Source organism: Eucyclogobius newberryi, unplaced genomic scaffold, assembly GCF_026437365.1.
Source record: "Eucyclogobius newberryi isolate DKJ021-1_F unplaced genomic scaffold, fEucNew1.0.hap1 SCAF_3, whole genome shotgun sequence".
Lineage (NCBI taxonomy): Eukaryota > Metazoa > Chordata > Actinopteri > Gobiiformes > Gobiidae > Eucyclogobius > Eucyclogobius newberryi.
In genome coordinates, this window is record NW_027315945.1 from 30437405 (window position 1) to 30455362 (window position 17958).

General features: G+C 41.7%; 2 protein-coding genes across 3 annotated transcripts in view; one reads left to right on the plus strand and one right to left on the minus strand.

Moving 5' to 3' along the window:
• rps27.2 (ribosomal protein S27, isoform 2) overlaps nucleotides 1-8862 on the minus strand; it is a 319694-nt gene extending 310832 nt beyond the window's left edge. The window contains exons 1-4 of one of the 2 annotated variants that reach the window (XM_072461673.1): nucleotides 8788-8862; nucleotides 8230-8338; nucleotides 7089-7199; nucleotides 5493-5544 (exon numbers count right to left, since the gene is read on the minus strand). In XM_072461673.1, coding sequence (XP_072317774.1) covers nucleotides 5516-5544; nucleotides 7089-7199; nucleotides 8230-8338; nucleotides 8788-8793 — 255 coding nt within the window. In that variant the 5' untranslated portion in view covers nucleotides 8794-8862 and the 3' untranslated portion in view covers nucleotides 5493-5515. Of the gene's footprint in view, nucleotides 1-5315; nucleotides 5545-7088; nucleotides 7200-8229; nucleotides 8339-8787 lie in introns of those variants that run through there. The other variant, XM_072461672.1, reaches the window with a different exon arrangement.
• A 606-nt stretch (nucleotides 8863-9468) lies between these two features.
• Nucleotides 9469-17812, plus strand: rab13 (RAB13, member RAS oncogene family). The gene is made up of 8 exons (XM_072461670.1): nucleotides 9469-9709; nucleotides 11273-11333; nucleotides 12387-12447; nucleotides 12548-12625; nucleotides 16620-16709; nucleotides 16799-16864; nucleotides 16974-17024; nucleotides 17104-17812. The coding sequence occupies exons 1-8, from the start codon at nucleotides 9586-9588 to the stop codon at nucleotides 17173-17175; spliced, it is 603 nt and encodes a 200-aa protein (XP_072317771.1). The 5' UTR covers nucleotides 9469-9585; the 3' UTR covers nucleotides 17176-17812.
• The last annotated feature ends 146 nt before the right edge of the window (nucleotides 17813-17958 follow it).

Here is a 17958-nt window from a genome sequence, read left to right on the forward strand (position 1 = left end):
GCAATTTTCCACAAAACGCCAGCCTAAAATAATCCCAATTAAAGCTGGAGCTGTTTCTGAACTCTTTTGAGGGATAAACAAATGGCTCTTTGTGAAGTTCTACTCTCGGTTTACTCTGAACGTGAGAACAAGCTGTGCACTGAGGAAAGTCACATTTCAAATCCAGCTGAGATTTGAGTGTAAAAGTGGAAGCTGCTGTTGAGGACTTGGAGATTGAGCATTGAGTCGTTTTAAAGCTGAAGACAATATCACAGCAATTCCAGCTAAATACTTTTACAAATTGTGTGAATTTGAGGCAAATTTCTAACACATTTTTCTTGATTTTTGAGTTTTGAGAAAATAGCTTTACGTTTCAGATGCCCACGAGCTTTAGAGTTTCATTTTATCAGGTGGTTGAATAGAATTGTATATGGTACTTCCATGCAGACACCAACAAGCCATGTCACAGGTCAGATCTGTGGAGAGGCAACCCGCTCACAGTGAGGGTTTTATTCAAGGTATAAAATCACCTGTTAGGGTTATTGTTGGGGTTCTTAAAACGAGAAAAGGTTTTATGCAAAAAAAATACCTTAAAATGAGTGAAATGATCTGCCAGTGAAGTAAATTAATTAGAGTTATCGAGAAATATTGAAATAAGCTTAATAATCATATTTATTTAGCGCTTATTTAGAAGAAAAACAAGATTTTTTGACTATTCAAAAAATCTTGTTTTTCTTCTAAATAAGCGCTCACTTAAATCTATATTTAAGTGACTACATCTTGGTTAGAGTTCTGCAGTGCGGTGGACCCCCTTCAGGAAATGTTACATAATACACATTTAACATTGAGCAGCAGGTCAAAATTCTACTGTAAAATGTGCCTTTTTACTGTCAAAATGCGTAAAGTGTTTGGATCTGGTTTGTAATCCATCTCTGTAATTATAGGGTCAAACCACAGGGAACAAAAACAACAAGTGAACTGCACTGATTTTCTTTTCTTTAAAAAAAAAGGGTGTCATTATTCAAACACTCAGGAACCTTTATACACCACAAATAGTGTCCTAAATGTGCAGACTAAATGATCAGGTTGTTGCTACACATGAGCACCTTCTTGGCCCCGTCATCATCATCTCACACTCGGACACTGACTGGAGTTTACTGGAAATGCTGTTGTTTTTTTTAACCTACAATTTCCCCCTGCGAGAGGGCGTCACGTGCCAGCCGCCCCTGACCCTAAATGAGTGGGCAAGGCTATTTAAGATCCTTGGGCAAAATAATTAATGCAGGAAATGATCGGAGAAGATTAATTTGAGGAGCTGACAAAGTGAGTGATGGTCTTTCCTGAAAGGCTCCTGGCTGTTCAGGGGCCGCATCCATCAGTGTGTGTGTGTGTGTGTGTGTGTGTGTGTGTGTGTGTGTGTGGTGAATCATGTACACAACACGACATACACACGAAACACTGCTACAGACAGAGGAAATACAGTACTTCAAAGGGGCACGCGACTTACTCTGTGATTGTAGATTACAATGTTTACTGTACCATGCAGGATATACACAAAACATGTATAAATAGCAGGTTAAAATGTGAGAGAGTATACAGTAAATCAATTAAAAGTGTAAATGCAACTTGTACGTCTCTTTGTATTTCGTGTTGTCGGCGTTCTCACATATCAAAGTTAGTTCAATAATGTCGTTAATTATGTAGTGATAATAGGTCTAGTGAGTGTTAGTAATTCTTAGTCAGAGTTATTTTAAATAATAACCAAAATAAAAATAGACATCAACTAGACAATTAAAGAAACAAAAACACTAATGGCACAATCAAATCAAAATCCCGTTTAGGCCAAAGTTGGTCAGTCTAAAGTCTATTTGTCTGATGATTGTTAGAATGGCCTTTTGTCCTGCTGCTAAATATGTTCCAAAAGTATCCATTATTGTGTCCGTGGCAGGAGTTTTGAGGCCCAAGTACATATAGATAGATAGAGATTCAGAGAGAGGGCAATGTTTAAAACAGTCTGCAGTGCATTCATTTTCTACTTCTCAATAGTAATAAATCTGCCAATCACTCAGGCCTTTTCAGAGCCCGAGCAAAAAGAAGTGAGTACTCGAGCAGTAGATCAGGGTCAAACACACCAGCTCGCTCTAGTTAGACTGTCACCAGGGCCGGCCCAGCCTATAAGCGAATTAAGCAGCCGCGTAGGGCCCCGAGGCGTTAAGAGGGCCCCCTAATCTGGCAACCCGTCGTATGCGAAGTGGAAGCGCAGCGTGCGCCACTAGTGTAGTAGCGCTGCTGGCGCGGCAGCGCACACAGCGGTAACATAATGCACAAACCGCATTTATTTGTAATGACAATCTGGCAACCAAGACACCAAACCTGCGCTGATTGGTCAACTTCATTGTGCGCGAGGAGCTCGAGAGCAAAACATAAACACAACACAACGTGGTCCTCATGTCCAGAGGAATATATCCCCCTGATGCCGAAAAACGAAAGAAGAAACTTCTTGACGATGTAAAGAAACTGCAAACTCAACAACACTCTCCAGGTATTGAACTTCTCTTACAAAGAGACGGTTAATGCTGCTGTTTGAAACAACACGAGTCTGTCACGTTAGTTCGCTCAGGCTGGAGGCGACGAGAGCTCTGCCCCGCGCACAATAATATGTGTCTGAATGAAAGATAATAAGTTTAACATTTACACCAGCCCGTGTTAGCTGCAGGTGAGGCCGGGGAGGGGCGTCTATGCCCCGGTCACTAAGAGGCGGAGATCCGGTCCGGACGAGCGCCGTCTCGTCCAGAACCTCTGACGTGAGACTTTGGAGTGAACAGTGTGCGGCCCCTGTCCCGGGCCCCTGTCCCGGGCCCCTGTCCCGGGCCCCTGTCCCGGGCCCCTGTCCCGGGCCCCTGTGCAGCCTCAGTTAGAGATGAGCGGGTTTGAGTTTGCGTCCCTCTCTCTCACATCACCATGTGTGAGATCAATCGTGACTCGTGATGTCTGTTTGACTTCTTAACGTGCAATAAGAGGAACGTAAAGGTTTATGCGTGTAAGGTCCATCAGCCAATCACATCGCAGCATTGTTTCACACAGAGTCCAGTGTGTGATGTTCTGATCAGAACAAACATTTATATTGTAATTAACTTTTGATAGAGCAATAAAACTTTTCAATTTATTTAAAAAGCATCATTAGACTATTTGTTATAAATTATAATAAATTGATAGTGAAAAATAACATATGACATATTATGATTACGTCTGTTATAGAATTTTTTATACAAAAGTGGCAAAGTTGCAGAAACGCAGTCGCTTCACTATAGCTAGATTTGGACCTTCACTTCTCGTTCTGTTCATTCTCTGGGAATAACATGTTTGCACTGTGTAGCTTTATGAGTGTTATCAAGCAATGCTTATGCCATTTGTTTAATTTAATATGACTTGTTTTGTCACTTGAGCAAGAAGGAACAGTTGGGAGCTGTAAAAGATAAATTAGTAAGGATAACTAATACTTTTACATTTTCAGTTAAAATGAATCAATTTGATCATAATTATTTTTCATAGCCAATATTGGATTTAGTAATTAAGTACACTAATGTATTAATAACTGGCTTTAGTCATTTTCTCCTGGCACAGTTTCATCACATCATCATTTTATAGCATTACAACCTCAACTTTTTACTCTTATTTTAGCCGGCTGGACCACATTAAAATGCACCAGAAGACCCAAAAAAGGCCTGAAAATTTCTGGGGGAGGGCCCCCAGACCCCCCCCCCCCTGTTCATTCATTTAAACTAATGTTCTAATATGGCTGTAGACCCTTAACGCCCCCAAATACGCCCAAAAACATATCTGGGACGTGTGTTATTTGTACAGGGAGTAGAGGTGATGTCAGCGGAATACCAAGTTGCATTGTGGGATTTAAGTTATCAATATTTGAGCTTGTGAGGTGCTGAGAATAAACTAACTGTCAAACGGATGCCCTGGAGTTTTGGTGCGCTTTGTTTGCGTTGACAAAAGTTCCCATATGTGAATTGTTTACTGACAATGGCAATAAAACTGATTCTGATGACGTGGTGAGGGGCCCCCAAAATCTTTTTCGCTTAGGGCCCCCTGAAGGCTTGGGCCGGCCCTGACTGTCACATATGGCGTCGTACTCCAATGGAAGAAAATACCACTCACCCAAAGAGCAAGTACTCCAGATCTGTCACCAAACATCTGACGCTGCAACAATTGTACTACAAACCACTTCTGTCCCTGTATCATATTCTATTGCTTTCAAATGCAAAGCAAAACATTTAAATTGCATTAAGATCACTAATCTACTACAGAAAACATACTAAATGTGTGTTTCTGCACCTGCTATTACACTGTTCAGAGGCAGCTTCTGCGGAGGTCATCGCTATGGTAACACCTAAGGTCACCCAGCTAATAATACTATACAATGAATTATCCAACACAAAACAAGGTGTAGGTTGTGTAACTCCCCCCAGGGCTGCATAATATTAAACGTTCTCTGTAGGGAGTGACTGCCACCTGCTGGTCTCCATGGACTAGTGACTTCACCAGGCAAAGCTGCGGGTCAGATCTGTGGAGAGGCGACTGTGGAGGCGACCTCACTCACTGAAAGATCGCCTGGTGTTTTTTGTATTTTGAGAGCAATAAGCACACTTGTGATTGAATAAACACATGATGCACACGTTTAATAAAACTGAGACGAGCAGGTGGTGATTTCATCTGCTGCCCTTGTTTGAAGCTTGTTTATTTGGATCCAACACATTCATGAGTCATTTTGTACGATATGACAGGACAAAGTGCACTGCAACATGCCCAGGTCCATTTCCATTATTGATAAAGCATCATAGAACTTCTGAACGAGTCATAAAAGAAACAAGTTAGTTTGAACACCAGTATTTTATTTATTTAACCCATGTAAAAAATAAAAAAACAAAGGCATTTACGATTGTTCTTTGTAAAAACAGAAAACAAAAGAAGTTTCAAGCCTGTTCATTTCATTTAATGCTAGATATTTATTTTCCCCGTTTACCCAATCTGACATATTTAAATTTGTTGATAGAAATCCCTAAATCTTTGATGACATAAGTGCCAGAAGCGATAAAACAAAACACAGCAACACGTCACAGCCCGCCATGTTTTGAAGGTTTTTGTTTTGCCATTTACAAATACTCAAGAGCATTTTTATACATGAATCACTGTCAATATTCCATCGGATTTCTTTAATATAGTATTTTGTGGATTAATGTTTTAGTGTTTGCACCAAAAGGCCATTGTATATCCACTCATCATTAAGTCAGTTTGAAGACATTTAAGGAAAATCATGCCCCAGATCCTTTTCCCAAACACAGCCTACATTTATTAAGACTTGTTGAATGTAGAACTCCTCGTGGCAGATTTAAAAATACAGATTTAGTTGGAGTACAGGCTCTTCCCAGCTCTCCGCGCGAGCCTCGACGCTAAAGGCAGTGTCGCCAGACGAGCGTAAAGCCACCGTCCTCGTCCTCAACCACGTCCAACGCTCTCCATCACACTAGTGCTGTTTCCTCCTGAACGAACAACCTGTGACCATGGCAACACAAAGACAATGGTTAAAAAGGAAGTTAAAGTTCTTCAGTTCGAGGCTGACGTTTGGGATCATGTTGAATTGTGACTTTTCTGACACTTAATGCTACTGTGATTTCCATTTTTACAGTCAGTGGGATATTTACAGAATACCAACTAAATTATTGCCACGTTTTGTCATTTTGATTGATTTTATTGCCACTAAATACTCATTAAAATATCCAAATTGAACAGTGCCAAACAAACAACTCACATTTTAATAAATTAAATTGTGTCATATTCAAGGTTTTCAGGCAATTTATTCCTTCACGATTTTTAAAAAAGCATTTCGCAATGATCTTCCTCCATTTGGATTTAGATTTTTGCCGAATTGTTATGGCGACAAAGGCTCGTTACAGATGTTCTTAAATAAAATGCGAGCGGCACAGTATTAATTAAAAGCCAAACTCTGATGGAAATCTTTGTTTCCATGGTAGCAATTATTGGCAGAAAACCTTGACCATAAAAGCTCAAATGATTCACAGGCAAACTGAACAAAACCGCCCGACGTGCACCGAAACGTGGAGGCGCAGTTTTCAAACTCGTTCGTATCAATATTAGGGTTCGCTACGGTTTGTTCTGGCGGATGAGGAGTGGAAGGGATCACGTCAGATGCCCTTCCCTTACGTCCGCACCCGTTACCAGAGTTACTGTGCGCCTCGATAGACACCCCTTTCACTACAGAAACAATGAAAGGGCAACACAAAGGCACGAGTTATGGACCGCAAAAGCCGACGCGCTTTTAGTATCGCCACAAGCTCGAGAAGCGGTTGGCGACGTAAAAATAATCATGTCTAAAGCTTATAATAGTCACTGCTTTTGGCTTCGGTTTTGTGCAACATTTGAGGACTTCTCACAATTATGTTTTAAACTTGTTGAAAAGTATCCTAATCGCATCGTTCTAAAGGTGGGCGAAGCGTCTTGCCCAAGGAGCTACTATTGGAACCACACACCCTTCCATTGGTGGGTGAATGCTTAACCAGTTGCGCCAACATCCGAGTGATAGAGCAACATTATTCTAACACTATTGTCTGCTGTTGCTTGAAGTTAAGAGGCTGCGAATGGAAGAAAACTCAGCGTCAGAAATGCATGAGTAAATTTCTACAATCAATCCTCAAATTATTCCTCTTGTTACTTACTCTGCGTGACCAAAACTGTTCAATAGTAACTCATAAGAATATAATTAAAGCTACAGTTGCATCCCAGTGTTTTAAATGTCATACGAGCTGCAGAGTACACTGGAAAATCAGATGCTTTTTAGTTTTAATTTGATCATTAACACTTAGAACTAATTAAAATGTCAAAAAGGATTGGCGTCTCCTCCCATTATCAGCCTCCGAGTGAGTGACAGGTGATTTTAACCTTTAGCATTGAAGAGTGAACAGTGAAGCGGCAGAAGCTCGTTTTAAAGCGGTAACCACCACCGACTGCATACGGAACAGTTTTTAGTGACACATTTAAGACGACATTTAAACAAAATACAAGTGGAGCGTGTCGTGCACCTTCTGTGAGCCGGGCCTTCCCTCCCGTGGGCTGGCAGAGGACGGTGGAGCAGCCGACGCACAGCACGACGGTCTGAGCGTGGCTGAACACTGTGGTGATTTTGTAGCAACCTTCGGGAAAGACAAACAAAGAGCGAGCGATGAGACCGGCGGCGCGTGAATCATTGACGTTTGATAAACACGGGCAGCTGACGTGTCCGCGCAGGTGTTGACATGAGCGGCTGTTTGCCACTCAATTTAACAGCGGCGCGGGTTACTGTATGCCTTATTTGACACCCTTGTCACTGGAAGAAGTAATGACAGGGCAACACATAAAGGCAAACGCACAAATGTACAGGCAAGTTACTCTAGATCAGTTTAAAAGGTGTAAAAACTGTCCATAATTTTATAATATTCATGTTCAAGTGTTTGTACTGACTTTTAGTGTACAGTCATGTTCAATTGATAGTTACTTTGTGTACAAATTGTGAATGTTTACCACAAATACAAGCCTGGCCTGAAAAGCGAAGAATAACTGAATACCTTTTAAAAAATTGATTCGACAGATCAGTTTACAAAAAAAAGAAAATAAATAATGCTGTGTTCTAGACGTCTAGTTCAGAGTGACTTTCTCTTGAGTTTGTGTTCCAGTCGCAAAGTTGTAAAAATAAATACTAGACAAATACTGTAATATAATATTATCGATTATCCTTGAAATAAAAACAAGGAAAGTGCTCAGATCAGCGAAAATGTGGGTCCAGTTAAGATAATTACAATGTCCGGATCATAAGTTGTTTGCTCTGTGTAGACATCAATATTGGCATAAGTGCTTTTATAACTGCCGAAGCTCAGCGGCACGAGCAGGTAAACGTGACAGGAGAGAGCAAATGAAGCGAAAGTAAAATAACACCATCACTAATGAAACTATGGTGTTTATCTTTCACTAAAGCAGGGCACAGCCATGTTTGATTGTCTAACCGAAATGTTCAGTCTCTGGGTAGGACGAGTGTTAGTGAAAATGTACAAGTCGACTGGACCTCACCATTAGTCCTTTTATAATAGAGACACAGGCATTTCTAAACTTTCCAGAGTGCCATCGTTACAAAAACGTTTTTTGCAGGATAGGCCTAAATATGCAATATAAAGCACAGATCTTACAAACCTGGACATTTGACATCCATGAAATAAGAGTTGGGACATTGGACCAGACGTTTCTTCTTGTGTCTCCTCTTTTCTTGCTCTGGGGATGGGTTTAGGAGGTCCTCTGCGAGCTAAAAGACAAAATTTACATATATTTTGTTATATCAATGCAATAAAAAACATTTCAAATAGTTATCTCTCAACAAAGGAAATTGATGATGCAGGAAGGAACAGAAAAGAACATATTCAAAGCAAGCTGACCACGTGACTGTTTTGCAACGAAAAACAACTATCAATTTCGATTAAATGAACGCTCAAGTTATGATTATACGATGATTACTATTTTAAACCACCATCATCCCAAATTTTGTCTTTTTACGTGTTCAATTTCAACAACGTGGACCGCTTTCCTGCACGTGTTTCGCCATTACGCGAGTGCACGGTTTCAAACCTCAGAAAAACACATAAAACGTGACAAAGATCAGCAGCCGCAAAGTACAGTAATATTCTGTCGTCGATCCTGTGAAATAACCACTTTTCAAAGCTCGATTGCAACTATATTTGCGTTTGTACTACTTACTGGCATAGCTGCGTGTCTCGATTCTCACCGGAAATCACTGCCACTCAAATCCGGAAGTGAGCGACACAATAATAAACACGCACGATTTTGAAGAGCACCTTTTTATAGTTTTACACTTTTAATATTTCCATTTGTGAATATGAATATGTGCTTTTGTGCTCAGAATATTTGTCCAATAAGAATAAAAAAAAATATTTAAAAAATTGCGTAGCATATTTTTTGTAATCTTGTAATTATTTTACCATTGCTTTGTTCTTTTATCTCCTAAACGTAAACAAACATCCTGTAATAAAATACTTGCACATAAAAAGTGACAAAAGTGTCAAAATCAATAAAAACCGTGTGCGTAAAAAAGATGCTGTAACGACGCCATCTAGTGTCCAGTCTGTGCCTGTACAGAGCAGTTACGTAGACTTTAAGCCAGTGGATCCGGGTGGAAGCAAAGTTTTTTGGAGCGTGAAAAAAACACGTAGCCACCCCGGAATGTTTGTAAACTGCTGAAGATCGCCCTTCAGAGGAATGTCAAATCCGGTTATTTGCATATATCTGTCGTAGAGGACCTTTCTGCGGTTGTCTTTGCGCTTTTTTGTGTGTGGATGGAGTGGAGTTCAGACTGAGCCATAAACACCGCAGCAGAGGCACTGAGGGGGATCGGAATTTACCGGTGACAAGGAAAAAAACTAAAACTGCCAACTACATGGGAGCAGGCGTTTTAAATCACTGAAAAGGACGTCTACAATCAACTCTTATATGAACACTTTTTTTTAAGAAGTGACTGAACTTCATGCAATATCCGCTATGGCCAAAAAGTACGATTTTCTGTACAAACTCTTACTCATTGGAGACAGTGGAGTGGGGAAAACGTGTCTTATCATTCGTTTTGCAGAAGACAATTTCAACTCCACTTACATTTCCACCATTGGTACGTTTGCCACTGCGCTGTGATCGTCTGCTATTAAAACAATTACTTCTAAACTGTCTTAGAAACTGTGCACGCAGCCGGACCAGGTTTTTCTTTTTTTATTGTATTTTCCCTATTCTTCCTTTATTGTGAATGCCTGGGAAAACTTTCAAACTGGTTTCTGGTTTCCACTGATGTGCTTAGACTGCTGTCATGTCTCAACTTGTCAGCGCACAACCAAAATCTCCACTGATACTGTCTCAAATCAAGTTTATTTCCCCCCTTGCATCTTCCCTGACCCTCTCCCCATCTCTGCCTGTGATCTCATTCCTCTGTCTGGCTCTGAAAGGGTCCACCCACCCTCATTCCTATCTCTGTTAACCATCTCAGTGCCTGCAGAGCAACACTGGGACTGAGAGAGTTGTGAATGTCAAAAAGACACGGCTAAACCGGGGCCAAATCAGTGCTAATCCAGAACTAAACCAGGGTAAAACATGATTAATCAAGTCTAAAACTCTTTAAGATTAAGGGTGTGTTCATACTTGCACATTCACAGCATCATATCTAGGGTTAAATCAGTTGAATTAATGGTGTGAAACTAAAGGTGTGTTTTCAGTTAGGCCTTGGTTTGGTCCTGTTCTAGTTCTGGTTTAATCTCAGTTTGGTTTTGATTTGATGCTGTGTTTATGTCAATTCTAACACAATCTGGACTAGGCTGGGACTAAACCAGGACTATAGCAGGACCAAACAGAGTCCGCACAAACATTAAAAGGCTCAGTTAGGAACAAAATAACGTACCCTGAGGACTAGAAAGGACTAAACCCAGACTAAACTACTATGGAGGAACCAAACCAGGTCTAAATTGGAACTTCTCTAGGCATAAACCGATCCAAAACCAGGACTTCACCAGTTTCAAACCAGGACTGAATGTGGACTATAGACCTACACTCAGACTTAATCAGAGTGAGTCACAAAGACTTCACCAGGACTACAAATGGACCAGGGCTGTCCCGGGACAAGAAACAGTATTAACTCAGGTAATAGTATAAACCTAGTCTAAACCAGGACCAACACCAGAACTAAACCAGGGTCTAATCATAAAACATGACATAAAACGTACCAAGGACCAGGTTTGAACTAAATCTTCACTGCGGTTTATCCTGGAATAAACCCAAGTCCCAAACCAGGAACTCGGAATACATTTGGAAATAATGGCCCAAAGTGTAAACCCAGGCCAGGCCAGGACCAAACTGGGACAAATGCAGGACTGGAACGGGTGTGGACACGCTGGTTTGACCCTGATAGAAAGTAAAACCTCCACCGCCTCCACTGCTGCTCTGAAGTTTTCTCCAAGTTCTTTTTCCCACAAGACCAAACAAAAACAGCCAAAACAAACCTCTTATGTGTGTCATGTTTAAAAAAAGAGGGACAAATGTAGAAAACCCAAATATGGTCCGGGGGTGACCTATAAACGAGCGAACGGGGCGTGTGTTGAGTGTTTATGGTACATATTTATGCTGTTTTTGCCACATTTCTCATGCCTTTGCTATGTTTTCTTCCCCCCCCCTTTTACGTCCTCTTTAGGCATCGACTTTAAAGTAAAAACTGTTGATGTGGATGGAAGGAAAGTGAAACTGCAGGTCTGGTAAGCGCGCACAGTTCTTATCTGCTCAGACTGACTTTGTTGATAAGATCTCATTTTTCTGTCAAACATATGAAAACTTCCCACTGTAAAAAGAGATTCCCTTGTGCTGCAAGTTGGATTCTCGCCATATGTGTGCGTTTACATCAGATTGTACGCTCACACAGAACGCTTAAATACTGAATTGTTTTGTTAAATGTCAGGATTACAGCACTTCACATTGTTTTGAATATTGGACCCTGTATTATCACTTTGATAAGATAAGACAACCTTTTTTTTTTATTAATAAATAGACTTACCCATATGTCTAGAATGTTATAAATACTAGAGTCAAAATACAAAAAGTCATAAAGATACCACGCAATTTTTTTAATATGGCACAGCGATAATGACAAGAATGTAAAGCTCAATCTCTTCTTGGATTCTCAATATTCAGATCAGGTTATTGCTAAAATGTGCCGGTAAATGTCTTTTTTTAGGGTCAAAGTATCGCACAAAACATGATAAAACTGGGAAATAAAGCGGAAAAATGCAGAAATATCACATTATTCTTTTTATTTCAAAGATTATGCTGCATGTTTATGGTTTTATTCTTAAACCTGCTCATTTTGCACCCTTTTATGGGGCGATGGACTCAATATTACCGTATTTTCCAGACTATAAGTTGTACCCTTTTTCATAGTTTTGGCCGGGGGTGCGACTTAATCTTATATTTATACTTATATACTTATAATTATTCTCCAGAGCGACTTATATGTGCTATCATTTGTTATTTTCACACTTGCAACCGCATTTCATACTCCAGAGCGACTTATATTTGTTTTTTTCTTCTCTATTATGTATTTTTTGGCTGGTGCGACTTATACTCCAGAAAATACAGTACAATCTTGCTTATCTCCAAAACAACAATTGCAATATTTTCCATTTTTCGATATATATTTCTTAGTAAAACTATACAAGTGGCTGTGTTTATGTTTATATCTGTGTGGCATTTTACCGCGATAGGCTTTATATTGTTGATTTATGCACTGTAATTGTGTGTGTGTTTTGTTTTAGGGACACAGCGGGACAGGAGAGGTTTAAGACGATAACAACAGCCTACTACAGAGGCGCCATGGTGAGTACGGCCAGTTAAACGGAGGATAATTGCTCTGGCTTTTCATCATTTGGCGCTGTACATGTGACTACTGTGCGCCGCGCTCTTTTGCCCCCCGCAGGGCATCATCCTGGTGTACGACATCACGGACGACAAATCCTTCGAAAACATTCAGAACTGGATGAAGAGCATCAAAGAAGTAAGCGAGGACAAACACACGGCGTAAACAATGAGCTCAAAGTGTGAATCAAATTTTACCGTGAGCCTTTTGGGCGTTTAGTGACTTACTGGAGGTGGTCAGTTCTTCCACTTAATTCAGATAGAGGTTCGTTTTGGATCCAGACTGGTTTTCTCGTCACGTTGTTGAATTTGGCGATGATAATTTCAGATAGAGGACAAGGATCGATATAACTATGGGAGATTCACAGGTTTTTAAAAGAGATATATACAAACTTATCATTCAAAAATGTTGAAATGCATTATTTATTTTATTTATTTTATTTATTTTATTTATTTTATTTATTTTATTTATTTTATTTATTTTATTTTATTGTTTTTATATATATTTTTTAATTATTATTATTATTATTTTAATTAATTATTTATTTTCTTATTTTTTTCAAAATAAAAAAGACACACAAAACAAACAGAAACAAGCAAGACAGGACCAAAGAAAAACAAGTAAAATTGAAAAATAAGTGTTTCGGAAAATAAGGGATCCAAAGAAAGAAAAACAAGTTTCTGTCCATTTTTATTTTTATCTTTGAGTTGAGTCTCCGTGATTTTTTTCCTTTTTCCTTGTGTCAGTTAAAGAGTTGGTCCAATCTTTAATCGTCGGTGCATTTATTTGTATTTATATTTTCAATCGGCTCCACAAACTTGTCACATTATTCTTCCGGCTTAAACAGACAACAATCTCTTCTTTGGGCTTGAATAAAGGCACCGCTTTCTGAAGCTATTGTGACTTGTTATTTCCCCTTTTCCCTTGTGAGTTTCTCTTTTGTACATCGATGCTGCAGCTTAACTGTTAAAACACCAGGGCCAATTCACTGTAGAAAATACTCAACATTTGTGGGTTTTACCTTTCACGAAAATACCACGTAATCAATTCAACACTGTATATGTATATGTGTTATTTAAGTGTCTAAACAATTGTCAGTTCAGTTTGTCAGCAATAATGTTGTCAAAAGTATCAAATTTCAGGTACTAAACAACACTAAAACTAGAATTTAAAGTAGATGCTCATTTAAACAAGTATTGATACTAAAAATCAGGACATTATTTTGTTTTGTTATACTTTTTGTTGTCAGAATTGGTATAGATCCTATTTCTTAGTATCAAAAGAAAGTTTGAAATGTTCGTATCAAGGCCACTCTGGTCAGTACATGTACATTGTGTCCCATCTGAGGCCCACAGTCGCTCTGGTCAGTACATGTACATTGTGTCCCACCTGAGGCCCACAGTCGCTCTGGTCTGTACATGTACATTGTGTCCCACCTGAGGCCCACAGTCGCTCTGGTCAGTACATGTACATTGTGTCCCACCTGAGGCCCACAGTCGCTCTGGTCTGTACATGTACATTGTGTCCCACCTGAGGCCCACAGTCGCTCTGGTCTGTACATGTACATTGTGTCCCATCTGAGGCCCACAGTCGCTCTGGTCAGTACATGTACGTTGTGTCCCATCTGTGGCCCACAGTCGCTCTGGTCTGTACATGTACATTGTGTCCCATCTGAGGCCCACAGTCGCTCTGGTCAGTACATGTACGTTGTGTCCCATCTGAGGCCCACAGTCGCTCTGGTCTGTGCACGTACATTGTGTCCCATCTGAGGCCCACAGTCGCTCTGGTCTGTACATGCACATTGTGTCCCATCTGAGGCCCACAGTCGCTCTGGTCAGTACATGTACATTGTGTCCCATCTGAGGCCCACAGTCGCTCTGGTCAGTACATGTACATTGTGTCCCATCTGAGGCCCACAGTCGCTCTGGTCTGTGCACGTACATTGTGTCCCATCTGAGGCCCACAGTCGCTCTGGTCAGTACATGTACATTGTGTCCCATCTGAGGCCCACAGTCGCTCTGGTCTGTACATGTACATTGTGTCCCATCTGAGGCCCACAGTCGCTCTGGTCAGTACATGTACATTGTGTCCCATCTGAGGCCCACAGTCGCTCTGGTCAGTACATGCACATTGTGTCCCATCTGAGGCCCACAGTCGCTCTGGTCAGTACATGTACATTGTGTCCCATCTGAGGCCCACAGTCGCTCTGGTCAGTACATGTACATTGTGTCCCATCTGAGGCCCACAGTCGCTCTGGTCAGTACATGTACATTGTGTCCCATCTGAGGCCCACAGTCGCTCTGGTCAGTACATGTACATTGTGTCCCACCTGAGGCCCACAGTCGCTCTGGTCAGTACATGTACATTGTGTCCCATCTGAGGCCCACAGTCGCTCTGGTCAGTACATGTACGTTGTGTCCCATCTGTGGCCCACAGTCGCTCTGGTCAGTACATGTACATTGTGTCCCATCTGAGGCCCACAGTCGCTCTGGTCAGTACATGTACGTTGTGTCCCATCTGAGGCCCACAGTCGCTCTGGTCTGTGCACGTACATTGTGTCCCATCTGAGGCCCACAGTCGCTCTGGTCTGTACATGCACATTGTGTCCCATCTGAGGCCCACAGTCGCTCTGGTCAGTACATGTACATTGTGTCCCATCTGAGGCCCACAGTCGCTCTGGTCTGTGCACGTACATTGTGTCCCATCTGAGGCCCACAGTCGCTCTGGTCTGTACATGCACATTGTGTCCCATCTGAGGCCCACAGTCGCTCTGGTCAGTACATGTACATTGTGTCCCATCTGAGGCCCACAGTCGCTCTGGTCAGTACATGTACATTGTGTCCCATCTGAGGCCCACAGTCGCTCTGGTCAGTACATGTACATTGTGTCCCATCTGAGGCCCACAGTCGCTCTGGTCTGTACATGTACATTGTGTCCCATCTGAGGCCCACAGTCGCTCTGGTCAGTACATGTACATTGTGTCCCATCTGAGGCCCACAGTCGCTCTGGTCTGTACATGTACATTGTGTCCCATCTGAGGCCCACAGTCGCTCTGGTCAGTACATGTACATTGTGTCCCATCTGAGGCCCACAGTCGCTCTGGTCAGTACATGTACATTGTGTCCCACCTGAGGCCCACAGTCGCTCTGGTCAGTACATGTACATTGTGTCCCATCTGAGGCCCACAGTCGCTCTGGTCAGTACATGCACATTGTGTCCCATCTGAGGCCCACAGTCGCTCTGGTCAGTACATGCACATTGTGTCCCATCTGAGGCCCACAGTCGCTCTGGTCAGTACATGTACATTGTGTCCCATCTGAGGCCCACAGTCGCTCTGGTCAGTACATGTACATTGTGTCCCATCTGAGGCCCACAGTCGCTCTGGTCAGTACATGTACATTGTGTCCCATCTGAGGCCCACAGTCGCTCTGGTCAGTACATGTACATTGTGTCCCATCTGAGGCCCACAGTCGCTCTGGTCAGTACATGTACATTGTGTCCCATCTGAGGCCCACAGTCGCTCTGGTCAGTACATGTACATTGTGTCCCACCTGAGGCCCACAGTCGCTCTGGTCAGTACATGTACATTGTGTCCCATCTGAGGCCCACAGTCGCTCTGGTCAGTACATGTACATTGTGTCCCATCTGAGGCCCACAGTCGCTCTGGTCAGTACATGTACATTGTGTCCCACCTGAGGCCCACAGTCGCTCTGGTCAGTACATGTACATTGTGTCCCATCTGAGGCCCACAGTCGCTCTGGTCAGTACATGTACATTGTGTCCCATCTGAGGCCCACAGTCGCTCTGGTCAGTACATGTACATTGTGTCCCATCTGAGGCCCACAGTCGCTCTGGTCAGTACATGTACATTGTGTCCCACCTGAGGCCCACAGTCGCTCTGGTCAGTACATGTACATTGTGTCCCATCTGAGGCCCACAGTCGCTCTGGTCAGTACATGTACATTGTGTCCCATCTGAGGCCCACAGTCGCTCTGGTCAGTACATGTACATTGTGTCCCACCTGAGGCCCACAGTCGCTCTGGTCAGTACATGTACATTGTGTCCCATCTGAGGCCCACAGTCGCTGTAATCCGCCCCTCGTCTTTATGTAATACTTGATTCTGTTTTGTAGAACGCATCTGCTGGAGTCAGTCGCATGTTGCTCGGTAACAAATGTGACATTGAAGCCAAACGGAAAGTTCCCAAGGAGACGGGGGAGAAGGTACTGCAGCAAAGAGCAGCAAGTTAAGCTCATTTTAGCATCGGCTTCTATGTTTTTATGTTTTTACAACTTAAGTTTTTTGTCTACAGCTGGCGAAAGATCACGGCATCCGGTTCTTTGAGACAAGTGCAAAGTCCAGCATCAATGTAGACGAGGTGAGCCTCAACAGAATTAGTCACAATCTGATTCAGAAAAACAAATACAACTAATTCTATTGCCACGTTTAATTTTGTGACATAATTTTCTGTCTTTGTTAAATTACAGTCATTTCTGGCTTTGGCGAGTGATATTCTTCAATTGTCCAACAAGAAAACAGTACGAGCATATTTCATTTTTCCCGTTGTGTATAATCAAACTGTATCTGTAACGTGTTTCTAATGTCTTTGTCCGACAGGGTCTGACAGGTCGAGAGGTCAAAATCACCAGCGGAACAGAGAAAAAAGCCTCTAAATGTGTTATTCTCTAGATTCTCTTCAGACTTTTACGTTATAATTGTAAAGACGCTTCACTTTTGCTTAAAAACAGACATCACGGGTTTGGCTTCCTCTTGTGGCCACATCAAATGTTAGAGGCTTGATCTTTTTGTACTTGGATAGAAAAGGGACACAGCATAAATGTATAACAATTTTATATTGCGGTTAAGAAATATTCTATTTAGCCTACACAATGAGGGAAAATAAATGCTATTAAAACACTCGACAACAGAAGACAGACCACCACAGCTACGATCCAGTGTAGTGTAGATTAAAGGTGTGGGGAGAGGGAAAGTGAATAGAGAAAAGTGTAACATGAGATGAGTGGGAGTGTGAATATAATGGATAAAGGATGTTAACAGGAGGCAGTGTGTGTGTGAATGGAGACATGTGGTGTTGTTTAGGAAGAGTGCTTTGTTAAATGTAATGATTGCAACAACTGTTTGAAGACTTTACTGGAATTTTATCCGGCAGATGATCTGCAGAGTTCATTTCAAATGTGTATTTCTTATTTCCATTGTGTGTGTATTTGCACACGTCACATACCTGCTGAATTAAAATTGTATTTGGCTTTGTATTCAACATGTCACGAAACTTTCAACAAAACCTGCCAATAAACAATCTATTGCACACCGTCTTTTGTTTGTGGAGGTTGTGCAGACTGAGGCTCTTAAAGAGGCACAGATGCTTTTATCTCAGACACTCTATCACCTACTCCTTCAGGTGAACTGGGTTTAAATATACACTCTATGTTAAAAGCTGCAGCCTTGAGCAGA